We start from the raw sequence: 17,497 nt of genomic DNA, 5'->3' as shown, positions 1-17,497 counted from the left end.
TGAGTTTGCTGGCCTTATATGGCCCGCCCGCCTGACATTCCCCACCCTGTACTAAGCTAAGACTTTCCCAGCTATTTATTCTTCATATTCCAATAGACACCAATTCTGCCTTCTAACACAGGAACCCTAGAACTCTTGCAATGGTATCGCCATCTGCCAGAACTTTTTAGCTGTCTGCTAACTCCAACTTTGGGGGGAGGGCACACAGATATTATTCCACTTAATTCCATTTTAACAAGTATAGTCAGCCCTCCAACATCCATGTTTTCCATGTCCCCAGATCCAACCAACTGCAGGGCAAACATATTCAAAAAACATTGCATCTATTCATCTATACAGATATTTTTCTGTTATCAGTCCCCAAATGATACAGAATAACAACAACGATTTCCAGAATATTTACATTGCATTAGATGTTATAAGACATATAAACTTATTTGAGAGGTTGTGTCTGGGTTATATGGAAATGCTATTTTATATAAGGGACTTGGGCAGCCATGCAGTTTGATATCTGCAAGGCATCTTGTGGAGCCAATCTATCCCCAGCGTGTACTGAAAAATAATCATATTTATCAGTTGCTTAAGATGTGTCATACCCTGTGCTAACTGATGTACAAGCCCAGACTAGTTAAGCCAAGACATCAAGGAGATCACAACCTGTTTGCAGAGAGACATTTAAATAACTATTATAACTCAATGGAATAAGTGACATACTTACATAGTCTATCCAATCTGAGGTTGAAGAACACCAGCCCATTGAGAATAATATGTGGATATCTGGGGGATAGCCTTTTCCTGCCAAAAGATACGTCCCAAGGACCAGCTGTATTTCTGCTCCCCCATCAACCCCCAGTTCAGGTGTGGAAAAAGGGTACAGCTGAGTACTAGATGTATGCAGGATACATCTGCTAAATCTAACAACGGATTATTTGGTTCTATAAATGGGGCTGGATTCCGTCTTGAGGCCAAAGACTGCCAAGTTCTAATTTAAGATACTGCCTTTCAAAAAATAGAATTTTTAAAAAAGAAAAAAGTAATGAAAATACCTTATGACTTAAATAATACAACACATACATTACCTTTAAATATGACCCATAGTATTTTGTTACATATGAGCTGTCACATTGACTCAAAACAGTTATTTCTTGCTGAATGTCTTCTATTTCATCTTCAGCTTCCTCAAGGTCAATGATTTTAATAGCAACCACTTGCTGGGTACGGTTATCAATTCCTTTGAAAACTTCCCCAAATGAGCCTTTTCCAATGCGTTCTAATTTTGTGAACAGTTCTTCTGGATCAGCTATATTATTCTAAGGGGGGAAGGAAAGAGACAAAGAACAAAAATGTTTTGAATCAAATATTTTTAATGGAAGGAAAATAAATCACATAAGATAATATTTTATAGGATTTTTCCTATTTTTATTATTTTCTTAATTGTATATATTTATGAATAAAATGTGACAAATCAATGCATGTATACAATGTGATGATCAAATTGGGGTAACTGGCATTTTCATCTCCTTAAACATTTCTCATTTCTTGATTTTTTTTCAAAGCATGCAAAGTCTTTTGACTCTACATATATGCTTTGTTAGAACTACTGTCATCTCCAAGGGTCAGCTAGACCACATTCTACTGAGTCACCCACATGCAGTGGGCTTTGCTGATCCTGCTATACAAAAACATCCCATACAGCAAACGTGGTCTCCAGTGCCTGCCAGAGGATCAGGCGTTTTTTTTTTAAATACAGCAACTAATTATGCACAGTTTGTACAATCATGCAAATTTAGCAATGGTGAGAGAACACATAACCTTAAGCGAAGGTGAATCACTAAACATTCGAACATTCTACCAGTATGTGTTACCTCTAACTTTCCTTCTCTGCCTCCAACATCACAGTTACTACACCCACACTTCAAAACCGCCAGCCAGGGTTAACAAGCTGTTTTTATTTATTTATTTATTTATTTAGCTGGTTAGTTATTTTAGTTAGGATCCTATCTGTAGGTAAATCAGTAGTTGAAATAAGGTTCTGTGCCTTAATTTTGTTAATATCATTAAGAAATAGTAGCATGGGCCAGTGCCGCGGCTCACTAGGCTAATCCTCCACCTGTGGCGCCAGCACCCCAGGTTCTAGTCCTGGTTGGGGCACCAGATTCTGTCCCAGTTGCTGCTCTTCCAGTCCAGCTCTCTGCTGTGGCCCAAGAGGGCAGTGGAGGGTGGCCCAAGTGCTTGGGCCCTGCACCCACATGGGAGACCAGGAGGAAGCACCTGGTTCCTGGCTTCGGATCGGCGCAGCGCGCCGACCAAAGTGACCATTTCAGGATTGAAGCAATGGAAGGAAGACCTTTCTCTCTGTCTCTCTCTCACTGTCTGTAACTCTCTCTCTGTCTCTCTCTCTCTCTCTCTCACTGTCTAACTCTGCCTGGCAAAAAAAAAAAAAAAGAAAGAAAAAAAAAAAGAAAGAAAAAGAAATAGTAGCATGCTGAACTTTCACAATTCACAGTGAGGAACAAGAATATGCTACAATAAAATCTGTAATCAAGTGTAGGATTTTAGACCTAAAAATGTATAGGGCACATTTACATTTATAAATGTAGTGTCCATGCATGGGTCAGAAATACCATTTATCTTATAATATGCATATACAATCTTGAATTTAAATTACACTCCCATGACACAATCTTTATAGCTTTATTTGGACTTATATTGCTTAAGATACATGGTTGATAAAGTAGAAAGTCAAGATTTCCAAATTCTCAAAAATTAACATTACTAAATTACATTTAATGACTTTATTATGCTAAAATGTTACTTTGAATTCCTGTAAAATATATGAGGATGCTATCTGGTTCTGGTGAGGTATCTATAATTAATTTGTCCATTAGACCTAGAATACCTGTTCCTGTACTACAATTTTACCTAGTTTCACTTCATCATCAATTTCCGATGACAATTATGGAGGATTCATGTCCCTTATGTCTTCTTTTATTAGACAAAGAGGCCATTAAAATTTATTATGTTTCTCTTACCAAGTTCTTTGCACAATGATTGCCAAATTTATACACCACTACTTCAGTAAACTCCTTATAAAGAATTTGACCAAATTCTCTTGTTTCAAGCTGCCTATAATACAGTTTGCACAAGACATACCTGTTTACCTCATGAGTTTCTCTATTCCATTTGATTGGATTTTTCCCCATTTTTAAAAGATGTACTTTCCATGTGGTAGTCTCTTTGATGTTGCAACCTATTTGTGTATCCCCATCCTCATCCAGCAGCCACATGGAACAAATATACACATGTTGACTTTCCCACATGACTTTCCCACTTTCAGAAATAGTTTAGACTTCAGTAAGTTGCAAATTCGTCTACATTTTGTTATAATGCCTTCTCAAACACTACAGAACTATCATAATTAATTTATTTGGTGTCCTCTTTTTCCAAGACATTGTACTTCATTGGGTTTACTACTACACAGTGGCTAACCCACAGGTACTTCTTCCTACTTTGGGTGATGGTTGTTGTCTTTACCTTGTGGTAAAAATACCCACCAAATAACTTGGTGAAGGATTCACCTCCCTCTAAACTTCCTAAATGTAGTGGTCTTGGAAAGTTTTTTTAAATCTTTTTTTCTCATACAGTCACAAAATAATTCTAAAATTTACAATACAGTATGTATTGAAAAATTCAGACTGTGCATTCTGATAACACACTCCAGGAAGTATATTAATTGTATAAGAAGTTATCATCTGTTGTTAAGAAACAAAAATTAAATCCTAATCTTACTAATTAGTGTTTTGAAAGGATTTGAATGAAACAATCAACTCCAGGGAGGATACAGCTGTTCCTTGCTTTCTGTAATAAACTAGCTCCTGCAAATATGTAAATCAAAGACTTAAAATCCAAGTCACATTTTGCAGTTTAAAGAAGCTCTGAAGTGAAGCCTAACTCATTAATATAGTTTAAGATTTTAAATTGAGGAATGGCAGGTTGGAGAAAGAAAAGGAGAAAGACTCATCATTTACAAATTGATTGCACTTCAGTCTTTTATTTGGGGTCTACACTTTTCAAGCAAATCATCAACTTTCACAGTGGAGAGGATCATGAAAACAAGTTTGCACTAATATAACCAATTTTCCTGAACTATTGAAGGGATAGAGATCCCTGTCCCATTTATAAATCCCTGAATCCCTAATATATGATTCCCAGGTTCTAACTCCTCTTTTACCATCTTAAACCAAAGTTTTCTAAATCTTTATAAGACATATTTCCTTCCTGTTTTTAGCACAAGGGGGAAAAAGTCAAGTAAATAAATGGTAAATATCCCAAGTAAAACAATTTAAAAATCATTTATAAAAAGAAAGCTGGTTTATCCAAGAATTCCCATTGTTCTTTGGAGCCTGTAAGAAAATAAAGCCAAGTCAGATCCCTTTCCATCTAAATCCAATATTCTTTTAAGAATATTAAAATTTCTAAATCTTTCTGCCTCTACTGAAAAATTACAATTGAGCAATAAGTTCATATCTGTGTTTGCATTGCCATAAGCAGAGGTGCGGAACATCCTCCCCATGGGCCATATAAGGCCTGTGAAATCATTTGGTCTGGCTCTGCCAAGGCAACCACAGATGGGACTCGAAATTCAATAAATCTGTAGCAGGCTAATTTTTAAGTTGATAATTTTATATGGCCCGTGAATGATGTTATAAATATCCAAATGGCCCTTGGGAGAAAAAAAGGTTCCTTACCCCTGCCATAAAGGAAGGAGCAGTAGGTTCTATAGCAGCAAACAAGAGGAACCGGTAAATTAACTTTATATTGATTTACAACAATGGACCATTTCCACGTGTCCCATAAAAATGAGTCTGTGAAAATGAAAACCTCACAGACGCACCTCAGGACATTCACATTGTTGCATGATTTACTTTACACCTGTTCTTTGCCTTAAATCTTCACCCTTCACATTAATGTCCATTGTCACAAATTTAAGTCTTAAACAGAAGGTTATCATTATCATTAAACAACAACAACAACAATTACTCAGGATGGAAATAGTCTCAGGAAGTCCAAAAGGGAAAAAATATAAGGTGATCAACTGTTTGTCTTCCGGGGGGTAGATGGAAGAGGACTTCTTGGATATTAAACCACAGAAAGAGAACTGGATGAAGCTGTAACAGTTCTCTAAGAGCTTTCTAATCTTGGTGATACATTAACATTATGAGTTTAACTTAAAAAAAAGTAGGCAAATAGACTTCATCCAAAACCACTGGTTCAGAATATCTGAGATTGGATCCTTGCAACCAAGACTTTTTAAAAAGCACCGCAATGATTCCTATGTAGGCATGTGGCAGTAGTCTTGAGATCAACCTGTGGGAACTGCTGAGCAGACAGATGTGAACTTTGTATACTTGTTTCCGGGAAACTCATTATCCCTATTTTTCCCAGGCAAGCATATGGGTCTAATGTAATTCTGTACACTAACAGTGAACAACTTGGGAATGAAAATAAAACCAAGAGGATTCTGGTATTTACATATCAGAGTACTGTAAAAGTTTTGAGGAAAAGGTGTATCATGAAAAATTCTATGCATGGATTTCAAATTTATTGTACACCAAAAAACTTATCTGTTAATTACATTTCCATGAACTTCCTGAAGTATCTTTGTAGATAAACTTAATATGCTAAAACGAATCAAATCTGCAACACTTAAAAGTACATGTCTCTAAAATTAGCACTTGTTCTCGAGGCTAGACATATAAATTAAGCACAGTATATCCCAAACTCTTTGTGTATGTATACTTCAATATTATTTTTACCCAACACAATCTATGTATAATCTACAGAGTGGATAATAAGCTAAGATGTGATTGATTTCAGAGTTTTGGTGGAGTAAAAGTTTAGATCTAGGCAGCAATATAAAATGGGTCCAAATTGCAAGGAGAGCATGAGGAATGGGTGGCCAGGAGCACCAAAGGAATCATAGACACAACTAGAGTTAGCTATAGAGTTCTAGCAGAACACAGACCTAGAAAGCCAAAGGTGAGAAAGAACCGAAGATGAGCAACGTGAAAGACCTTGAATGTGAGGTAGCTGAGGAAGACCGCCAGCATAGTACTGAGAATGATCAACAGATTGCTCAGAGGATTTGACCAGGAAGGACTGAGCTCGGGAACACTGGAGGAACTTTCAAAAACCAAGAACTAAGCCAAGCAACATTGAACTCACTGTTTTGAATTTGTCACCCTACATTAACGACATCCATGCTATTGGTGTTTGTTGAGTGTTTCCTAATTAAGGTATGGCCAGAAGAGGGGCCAAAATCAACAGCCATCGATGTCAGCACTGCTGAGTTCAAGACTACAGTAGATGTAGACGTAGGTATAGAGAAAAAGACCACCTTTTCTACGTGCTAAATCATGATCAGCACACAACTGACTTCTAACTCAGTGACAGACTTTTAGGGCTAGAAAGAAATGCATAGGCCATACAACCCAACTCCTTATACTATCATAAAGAGCAAGCATTTAATGTATGCTTGCTGTGTCCTTGGCCAATACCATAAAATGGATGCCATGAAATTTGAGATCAATTATGTCAAAACAATGGGAGAGGTAGAGGGGTGATGAAGTGATCAAGTGCTTGGAATGAAAAAAAAAGTGTGTGTGTGTGTGTACAATCTTTTGAGTTGAAATGGAACAAACACCTTAAACAAAATCAATTTTTTCTATCAACAAAACTGTAGTTTAAAGAGGTTATACATTGTTCAAGGATATAAAGTAGCTGACTAGTGGCAAAGTTCAGTGTTGAACTCAAGTATCCTGACTCTTAAGTCTAAGGTTCATTCATCAGGGCTTGAATTCATTTGTAACTTAAGTCATACTTCCTTTTGCTATAAAATAAAAATGATTTTCTATCATAAACAGATCACACCATTGTTCAGTGTCTATTTTATACTATCCCAATATTTATAAAGAATTTGAAAACTTTAAACTTAAAAGAATTTGCAAAGCACAGGACTTTCCTGTTCTCCAAATGATATATTTACTTATTTTATTTTTAATTTACAGACAAAATTGTATGAGAGAACTCTAAAAAGTTCATGGAAAAACAAAACTGAAAGATAAGTTTAGGAGGCCATGTGGTGGTACAGCAGGTTAAGTCACAGCCTGTGATGTGGCCACTGGTTCAAGTCCTGACTGTTCCACTTTCCACCCAGCTCCCTGCTCATGCACCTGGAAAAACAGCATAGGATGGTCCAAAGTTCATGAGCCCCTGATACCTAGGTAGGAGACCTGGATGGAGTTCCTGGCTCCTGGTTTTAGCCTGGCTCTGCCCCAGCTGTTGAGGCCATTTTGGGAGTGAACCAGCAGATGAAAGATCTCTCTCTCTCTCTCTCTCTCTCTGTCTCTGTCTCTCTTTCACTCTCTATAACTCTTTCAAACAAATAAATCTTTTAAAAAATTTATTTTGGTTAAAAAATTGTTGTAATCCACGCATTCAAGGGATCTTCAAAAAGTTCATGGAAAATGCACAGCATTGGAAAAAACTGCATGAACTTCAAAAACTGTTTGCATAGAAAATAATCTTTTAATTCTATCTTCCACACACTTTTTGAAATACCTGTGTATGTATTTATCATGTTCAACATGATGTTTTAAAGTACATATACATTGTGGAATGATTAAACCTAGCTAATTAACATACATGATACCTCAAAAGTTATCAAAGCTTTGTGGTAAGACATCTTACTCTTTGCATTTTTTTTTTTTGTTTTTGACAGGCAGAGTGGACAGTGAGAGAGAGAGACAGAGAGAAAGGTCTTCCTTTGCCGTTGGTTCACCCTCCAATGGCCGCCGCGGCCGGCGCGCTGCGGCCGGCGCACCGCGCTGATCCGATGGCAGGAGCCAGGAGCCAGGTGCTTTTCCTGGTCTCCCATGGGGTGCAGGGCCCAAGCACCTGGGCCATCCTCCACTGCACTCCCTGGCCACAGCAGAGGGCTGGCCTGGAAGAGGGGCAACCGGGACAGAATCCGGCGCCCCGACCGGGACTAGAACCCGGTGTGCCGGCGCCGCTAGGCGGAGGATTAGCCTAGTGAGCCGCGGCGCCGGCCACTCTTTGCATTTTTAACAAATACAATATATTAACTATAGTCACCATATTGTAACACAGATCTCTTGAACTTAAACTTATTTTTCCCATCTAATTGAGATTTGTATCCTTTGACCAATCATTTGTGATAATACAGCTGAACCTGAAGGACATGCTGTTAAGTGCAATAAGCCAGACACAGAAAGACAAATACTGTATGATCTTGCTCATATGTGGAACCTAAAAATGTTGATCCTCCATAGCACTAGAGAGCAAAATTCTGGTTACCAGGGGCTTGGGTGGTTGGGAGGAAGGGAGGAAGGGGTTGTCAAGTAGGTACTGGTCCAAATGATATGATCTCACAATTTTTGAGCAACTATAAGACTGTCTGCCCCGTGTGTGTGTGTGTGCACGTGTGTGTGTTGCTAAATATTTCAAATTATAATGTTAAGAAAAAGTGATCTATAAGTAATCCTGACTTTCTGGCAAGTTTACTACACCCGTGCCATTTTTTCCCATGTCAATAACTAGACTGGAATGGGCTAGCCTATAGAGTGTGGGAGGCAAAGTTGTAAGGATATTCAATAACAAAATTCCCATAGGATCTGATGTCAGTGAGCCAACAGCTCCAATTCCAGCTTTGTCTGTGATTTATTGTAGACTTCAGTAACCGTTTAATACTATGGTTTCCAGTTCTGTTCACAAAAATGACCACAAACTGATGAAACTGCACAGGAATAAAAATAACATTTAGCATCAATTGTTGATTTTGTACTAGGTTTTATGTAGGCTTATAATTATTAAAATGATCATGTGAAAGCTCAGATTACTTTAATAATGAGAAGGGTGAAACAAGCTCCCCATAAATTTTTCTAAATTTGGGAAGGATGTGATAGTAGCAGAGCATTTCTCTACTTTGCAAACCTACCATTCATGTTACAAGAATCTGATAAAGGTTTTTGAAATTCTTAAGAAACCTCTGTGATCTACATTTCTAAAGTAAAATACTTATATTTGCTATATTTTCGCATATGACAGAATAAGAACTAAGATAAAAAAATTAAGTAGGTCTGTGTATGTTTCAAATTAAACATGAAGAATTTGGCTTGAGATCAAATTTCTTCAGGTGGTCAGTTGCTTCAGTTTGGATTTCCATGTTTATAAGAGCTCAAAATATTTAACTAAGTGGGTAAAGAAAATGTTCTTGGTTTACCTATCTTTTGGAATGTTCCCATTTTTACATCTCTCTGAAAGGTTATGATAACTCTCCTTTGCCACACAAAGTACCAAATTGCCAATTTTACATGTATGCAAGAAAATCAATGAAATATAGTCAGAAACACAGTTACAACAATCATGGGCTTCCTGTGGTAACCAGATAGCACTTTCTCAACTCACAGCTGATGCCCTGTCTTGAAAGGTAGTTCTGAGATGGAGGAGGCAGCAGCACTGCAACCTTGGTCTTAATGGCAAAGCATGAAGTCAAAAGTCTCACATGGTATGTAATTTTATACTCTTAAGGCAACTGTTTAAACATTCACTCATATTGTTCATAGCAACAAGAAAAATGTATTCATAAGGCAGAAATAAAATTAAATTTATAAGTACTTTTCCATCTCTCCTTTATTTTATTATTCCTATTTTTAGTGCATCTCATTAGTAAAAACACTTGGAATGCAAATATTTTCATAAAGGATAACTTGGTTAAAATTATTAGAAAAGGTTTTGACATAGTTGCACGAATAACAAAGCAGCTGGAGGAATTTCTCCTGCTTAATAATTTTGAGTCTACTTTACCTTTCAGAACAAAAGAATAATTGATAATTTTCCTTCATTTTAATTCCTCCTACTCAACCGTATTTTCCTTCATTTTAATTCCTCCTACTCAACCGTAGATAGAAGAGTTTGCTCTGCCTTCTAACCTTACTTCTTCTCTTTACCTGGGCTCAGAGCTGAGGGAAAGAACAACAAGGCAAGCTGGCCACATTCTGGGATGTGAAGAGTGTAGTTCTTTACATATGTCTGTAAGACACTCACTTTATAATTGGGTAAAAAAGAATGAAACATTTCTTGGATTCCGTTGTCACTTTACCACATACCACCGTTTTCAAAAGAAAAATGAAATCTAGCAAGAAAATAAATTGAACCATATCTTCTACATCTTAGAACTCCCCATGCGAGCACCGAAGTCACTTAAAGGTAGCACCTATAATGGAGTCATTAGCTCCATTTCCCAGATATAGAGGTCTTCATATCCCTGTTATTTTAATTGAGAGTAGAAATGTCTGATCATTTTGACTAGCCAGCTAAATTATCTTTGGATCCAAGACATCTTAGAGGGAAGAACTGATTTTGTCTTTTTGACTAGTTTTCTGGGATCTGAAGTTCCTTTTAAGCCTTTAATTACATCCATGGGTAAGGGCAAAGGAAACATCCTGCAAACAATCAGAGTCTTCTCTCAATAAACCAAAAGCCAAGGCTACCATCACAATAAATGCTGGATGCAAATTCCATTGCATCATTTAGCTTATTTCTCTCTGACCTTATAGCCATTAGAAAGGAAAAAGGAGGTCTAGTTTCTCATACGTATTACAGACGTAAAAAGAGCAAAGAGGTCAGGCAAAATTGGCTTAATTGTGCTTATCCCCAAAATTACAAGAAATCAGTGATTAAATGCAAGCCTCACCATCTGTGTAATGAAGGAGAGAAGTAGGTTCCATGCTCTCTGAATCCCTTGCTATTATGAAGCTGTGTAAATCTGTGAAGTATTGGAAGCCAAAGCCCTCTATTCCCTTCCCTTTATCACTAGCAGTCACCACCCTAGTTTTGACACACAAGCTAAGGGATGAACTGGCTTTGGCCACATGGCCAAATCTGTAGTGACAGTAAATACCTTCACGATTTAATGTCCCAGTAAGAACTTAAGAATCATTAGTAGACTGCATTCATATCTCAAGTCTCTGATATTGTGATGAAGATGGCTGAAGAGCAGCAAAATGAGTCACTGTCCACATTGATCTCTCACCTGTCACACTAGCCATGCCCCATTATGTTTGTGACTGTCCCCAAAGAAGTCATGGAGGGTCATCAGTTCACTTTATTCGGGACCTAAACTCCTATTAGTCTTCCTCTCCTTTAAATGTGAAGTAAACTCATTTGAAAGTAAAGTAGTATTCAGAAAGTAATATAACTGTAAGCAACCACATATTGAATTTGAGCATCCAACAAAACTAAGTGACCAAAGGGAAAATTCCAGGCATATCTTAACCATAACTCAAGCCCAGTGACTCAGTAGGTAGTAGTTTAGACAAATAACCTTAAATGCAATTCTCCATTAGGGAATTACTTTCTTATTTTTGAGCCTTTGATGTGTACCATTTTTTTAGTCTACAATACCCTGCCCATTTGTCCATCTCTGATTGAAGTATCTTTGATTAATGACAACAGCAACAAACAAACCTTCCCAGCTCCCTGGAAGAATTGAATGCTTTATTCTCTGCCCTCCTGCAGCCACCTCTTTCCTTGTGCCTTTATAAGAGTACATATTTTATTATGTTCACAAACTTTTTCATTGCTATGACCATTCTATTTTCATTAAGGTCATTAAGAATAGAGCTCTATCATACTCAGAGCCAGGTACCCTCATAATGGCCCTTGGATACATTTGGAATTTTGTTTCTGACTTTTGGTATAAGTGAGATTACATTCAAAAAAGGGAATGTTGTTAAAATATGTGAAATGCAAAGTCAATCCCTACTCTCATATGATTAAATTAACAAAAACTTTCCAAGTAACACCTTTGAGACATTTTTCTTTCAGCTGGAGAGCTCTTTATGTTGCAAAATAGTAGTTCTTGAAATAACATGGAGCTATAGTACAATTGGTAGTAGCCACATACATAAGGATGCATATCACTGATATATGCAAATCTCATTTAGAAACACACCAGCAATCACTTTTAACCAGAGTCACATGACTACTATATGTCCTGGAATATATATAACGATGTCATACTTCATTGTAAAGATTAGAGGCCTCACAGAACCACTCTGCTGTACATTTCTTTTAATTTAGTTGGGCTAAAAACATATAAAAATATACAATTCAACCAGGGGTCAGGATTAGCCACAAGCATTCATGTTAATATTAAAGGGATTATTACTGACTAGCCAGGATGTTACATAGATATGGCCTGGGATTGATAACAAGCCCTATCTATAAAATATTCATATGGAAAGGGGGAGGAGGCTGTACAATGAAAGGAAGACTAAGATTCTCTTAATGGTTGTATATAAATGATAAAACAGGTATCCTAATTTATTCAGGCCATTATTTAATCAAATCCACACAGGGCACTTTAAAGTGATGGACAATTTCAAGTGATGGACACGGAGAGCCTCATTTTATGCTATTCACATTAGAGGTAAAATTAAAGCATATAATTTTAGTACTTTTAGAAATAAACACCTCTGGATAAAATCTAAGGCAGCAGACTCTTATAGAAAATATCGAACTATCATGTTATGGTGAATCTTCAGCACACTTATTAAAATGGATTGGATTAAAACCAAATTGATTTGTTCACAGCCTATCTTCCTTCTAGATGTGGAACTCCAATTAAAATCAATGGGCTTGAGGCTTGTAAGCACAGCACTAAATTATTAACACCATGAGTTCTTTAGAAAATTAACACTGATTGAAAAAGTGGAATTTTACATAGACCTACCTTTTCATTCCTAATGAGAAAGTGGCTGCAGAATGATTTCCCTCCAACATTTTCCTCCTTAATCAAATCTATACTCTGAACGCATTTAATCAAATAGTGTTTGTGAAGAGTTACCCAATGGAATCTTAGGACTTAAGAAAATTATCTCTAGGGGCCTGCTGGCTTTACCATTTATGATCACAAGAAAAAAATACTGATGGCATGAAGGCATCAATAGCAAATGATTTTACTCTTGGCAACCACTGGAGCAGAGAGATTTTAGTATATTCTAAAAAAATGGTCTCTAATATTTTCAGCAATTTGCTTTTCATTTCCCCAAAGTACAACATATCATCAGAGTGTATGTTTGTGTGTGCACAGGTAGAAGAATGCTTATTATTATTTTTATATCCTTTGTACTTCTTCAAAAGATTTGGAATAGTTCATTAACAAACACAAATACACTCAGAAACCAACTAAAAATGGTATATGTCAGTATGTTTGAAATAGTTGTACCCGAAAGCCTAAGCTAAAAAATATTACAAATAAGCATAAAATCTTCACTGAGCACTATGATATACTCAACATGCTTAAGAAAGTAGCTCGTTAACAAGACGGGAGGCAGGCTAGATTTCAGCATCCTTAATGATGATGATTTTATCATCATTATTCTTTCCACTTTGCACAAGGAGTACCATTTGTTTGAAAACAAAGCCCTCAGCGCTGTCATATTTCCATTTTCCCAAAGAATTCCAGCTTCTTCTAATTTTTGTAGAAAAGGATAATCTCCTTTTAAAGTTCCCCAATGTTTCCTGAACTAAAATTTCTCAATCCTATGAGAGGTCTTCAAAAAGTTGAAGGAAAATGCATATATTAGGGGAAAAGTACACATGAATTCCAAACCTGTTTTTGCACCAAAATACTTTTAAATTTCATTTGTCCATGAATTATATGGCCATTCCACTCGACACCCTGTTGTGCTCACTGTCAAGAGCATTTGTGAACATCATAATCCATATCTCTACAGCAGCGGATTCACCAGTTTTTACATCCGTTGATCTGTGACACTGCTGAAGTCTATGCATATTACCAAAACATGAATTACATGTTCAAATAAGTAGGAAATGCTACCGAAGTCATGAGATGTCTACTAATATTAGTATGAGTTGATGCTTTCAATTTTTAGCTAGTATAAGCACAGAGCTGTTTCCAAGCTCTCCATGCAAATATATATGCCAAATACCAAATATATAGCATATATATCAAATACAAAGCATTTGATTAGTTAAAATGTATAGCCCTTCTCTACTTAGCAATCAGTTTTACAAAACTGCAAATCTCCAATTAAAATACTCAACATCCAGTGCCAAATTCGCATACATGTGCAAAATCTAAATTTTCCCTTCAAAAAGATGCCACAGTCTCTTTAAGAACTTTAGGGGGCAATAGGAGTTTAGAACTGGATATGATGTTTATAAAATACTTGGGTTTTTTGCTTTTGTAATGAGTGATTTCTAGCTGGGTGTGGGGTGGGAAAGACAATGACAAGCAAGTAACCACAGGAAAGACAAATGATAAAGTTCCCTAATTAGTTCTTGAATTGCCATCGCCAAAATAAGCTTGATGAGCACTTCAAAATAATTGAAATGCTTGGAACAATGTGTGCCCAAAAGATTTGTGATCTACAACTTGAGTTAACTTGTACCCTATCATTTTACAGTCCTAACCAGAGAGAAAGTACCATTCACCAAATTCTCACTACCCATCCCAAATGGACTCAAAAAAGGTTTTGAAAAACACAACCTTAAAACTCTGTGTTCTTTTTTTAAATTTCTTTTGTTAAATTTTATTTACGTTATACAAGTTTCATGTATTTCATATGTATAGACTTAGGAACATGGCGATACTTTCCACCCTTGCCTTGGCTAATTTCATTCCCTTCCTTTATTTCCTTCTTCACAACCAGTCTGAAAGCCAGTTCTGTGATCCGGCGACACCTTTTCTTAGCATCTCAGCAGTCCGGCTTCACTCCTCTTTCCTCAAAATTTCTGGCTGGGCTAGGACGGAGCCACTGAAAGCTTTCAGCAGAGGAGTGGGGAAAAAAAATAAACGCTGTGTTTCAGGTAATTCCATCACATCTGCACACAGCCTCGGGTCTACTTAGTGACAAAGGCCAGAATGGCTTGCTAAAAGGAGAGAGAAAGCCTGACATTTTCCAGAAAAAAAAAAAAAACTGCCAAGAGAACTTCCTGATGAACCAAATATGGACATAAAAGGAAATCAGCAGCAAATTGCAAATAATGCCTGGTCTTTTTTGCCCTCGATAAGTTTGCAATTTACCAATCCATGTTTGATGACCGATGGCACCTCCCCCACTGAATCATCAAGTGTTAAGTGTCATTTGGCAGAGCCTGATTATTTCCATAGGTTATGATCTATTAATTTTAATGCATTTTTGATTAGGTATTGTTCTGCTGACAAGGTACCTGAGACTTTAATTGTTGGATGAAGACAACACTTAACACTCGCTATTCACTAGCCTTCTCTAACACATTTGGCCATCTAATTTAAAATCCTGATAAAAGCAATTACTGCTCTTCCCTGCCCTCCCTTATATTCCTTTACAGAGTAACCCCCTTTTTTTTCTTTCTCCAGAAATGGAGAAGAACATTAAAATGGACCCGCACACAACCACACCATGTCCTTTATTATTCATTATTGTCAGATATACAACTTTTCATACAATTCAATGGCTAAAAGTTTACCATTATAACACCAGTAAAAGATGACTACAGATTTACTATAATCTGAGGTTATTTGAATTAAGCACTACAATAGTGGGATGATATACAAGTCAGTTACCTTGGTAAAGGGGAAATCTTTATTATTACCATACTACATCTCCAAGCTCAGTGAAGATACTATAAAATGCTTCCTTTCTTTAGCTCAGCAATTAATTCTCAATGGGATTCCAGACCCTAAGGCAGGGGTCAGCAAACGTTTTCTGTAAAGGGCCAAATAGGAAATATTTTAGGCTGTGTAGGTCGCGTACACTCTGCAGCCTGAGTCCGTGTCCCATATTCTTCTTTTTAAATAACTCTTTTAAAACCTTTAAAAAAAAAAAAAAAGCTTGCCGGCCACACACAAACAAGCTACAAGGAATCCACCGCATGTAATAAATGAACTGCTCTCCAGTGCATCTACAGTTGGTCTTAGTTACATGTCCTTTTGGGGGAATCTGAGAAAACAGTAACAAAAACAGTGTTCTCTGTTTCATGGTTCAGATGAGGAGCCCTGTTTCAGAAAGGCTACATTGGATTAACACAGTGCCAAGAACAGTACTGGAAGAAGGTAGATGATTGTTATTTTTTAAAATATAGGCATCGGGCAATATTTACCACAAAGAACTTCAAAATGCAAAATTTCAGGAACTTTCTTTGTCTCCAAAGCTTAAGGAAACACGATAGCCTTACTACCTCTTTAGTAAAAATTAATTACACATATTTAAAAAGTAATTACATATTAATTGCCTCAGTAGAAAATCAATTACTTCTAATTCAAATTTTGCTTGGAATGGGCATTTGAACCCTTTGATGCATAAACACCTGTGAGTGTATTATCTTTTACAAACAAGAACTTCATCCCAACTCCAGAGCCGAATCCCCAAATTCCCAGTTTTAGGGCCTAAGGGTTACCTATGCAATTCTCTCACCTTATGTTTAAGGAGATGCATGTAGGCATTATTCCACAGGGTAGTGGAATAGAATACACCATAGTCTTCATTCTAGTACTTAAGAGGAAATGATTTAGTGTCCTACCAGGAAGGAAAATTAAATTCTTCAGCTCTGGAACCACCTGACAACATTAAATAAGAATATTCCCTTAAAATGAACAGATCATCTTTTCAATTAAAGAGCTTTTTTAAAGCATCTAAAACTGTGCTTTATCTCCCACCCAGGATCTCCACTACACTATAACTGCATGACACACTGTCATCAAAATGTATAAACCAGAGTAACCGAATTAAAATGTGTCTAGTTAAACAAATGTATCTAAAATCCAGCCACATGTGTAGAGAATGGTAGGGAAGTGTCTCTTTCCTGAAACTTGGAAAGGGGGCTGCAATCCCTGGGCAAACAGTAGTTCTTGTTTTGTTTTCTTCTTGTTGTTTAATACGGAGACATTTCTATCTTTTAAACTACTGGACACTAACGGAAACAATGCTGTATTTTGGATATGTAAGTATTTTTAGAAAAAACTAACCGGCCTACTACTACTTAGAACTGTTCTTGCAGCCAAAACATAAATCAAGTGGTGCTAAAAAGTCATCAGGCAAACTGATTTTAAAGTAAATCTGAGATGCTACTCAGCCTTGAAATTCTCCAAAGTACTGTTTAAATCATTCCCCGAGGGCGAACTTTCATGCCAGAACCTACTGGAAAAGTAACAATGATACTGACTGCAGTCATTTGAAAGTGAGACTCCTGTTTAGCCTCCCCTCCCCACAAAATAACAGTCCAAATTAGCCAAAGAAAATGCGGTGATATTCTGGCATTTTCCCTTGTTAATGAAAGATATTCATTTTGGCTACAGAGGCAAAAAGGGCCACCCCAAACGACTCCAAGTGTCTAGAAACATTTTTATTGGCCCAATTCACATGCCCCCCAAATTTGCCATCTTCAATAGAAAAGCACCTGAAATCAC

General features: G+C 36.9%; 1 protein-coding gene across 1 annotated transcript in view; it reads right to left on the bottom strand.

The window, feature by feature from the left end:
- STK26 (serine/threonine kinase 26) overlaps window positions 1-17,497 on the bottom strand; it is a 55,017-nt gene that overhangs the window by 20,434 nt on the left and 17,086 nt on the right. The window contains exon 3 of the mRNA XM_070066771.1: window positions 1,080-1,310. Coding sequence (XP_069922872.1) covers window positions 1,080-1,310 — 231 coding nt within the window. The remainder of the gene's footprint in view (window positions 1-1,079; window positions 1,311-17,497) is intronic.

Source organism: Oryctolagus cuniculus, chromosome X, assembly GCF_964237555.1.
Source record: "Oryctolagus cuniculus chromosome X, mOryCun1.1, whole genome shotgun sequence".
Taxonomy (NCBI): domain Eukaryota; kingdom Metazoa; phylum Chordata; class Mammalia; order Lagomorpha; family Leporidae; genus Oryctolagus; species Oryctolagus cuniculus.
The sequence above is the reverse complement of the archived record's forward strand: the minus strand, read 5'-3'. Positions and strand labels throughout refer to the sequence as shown.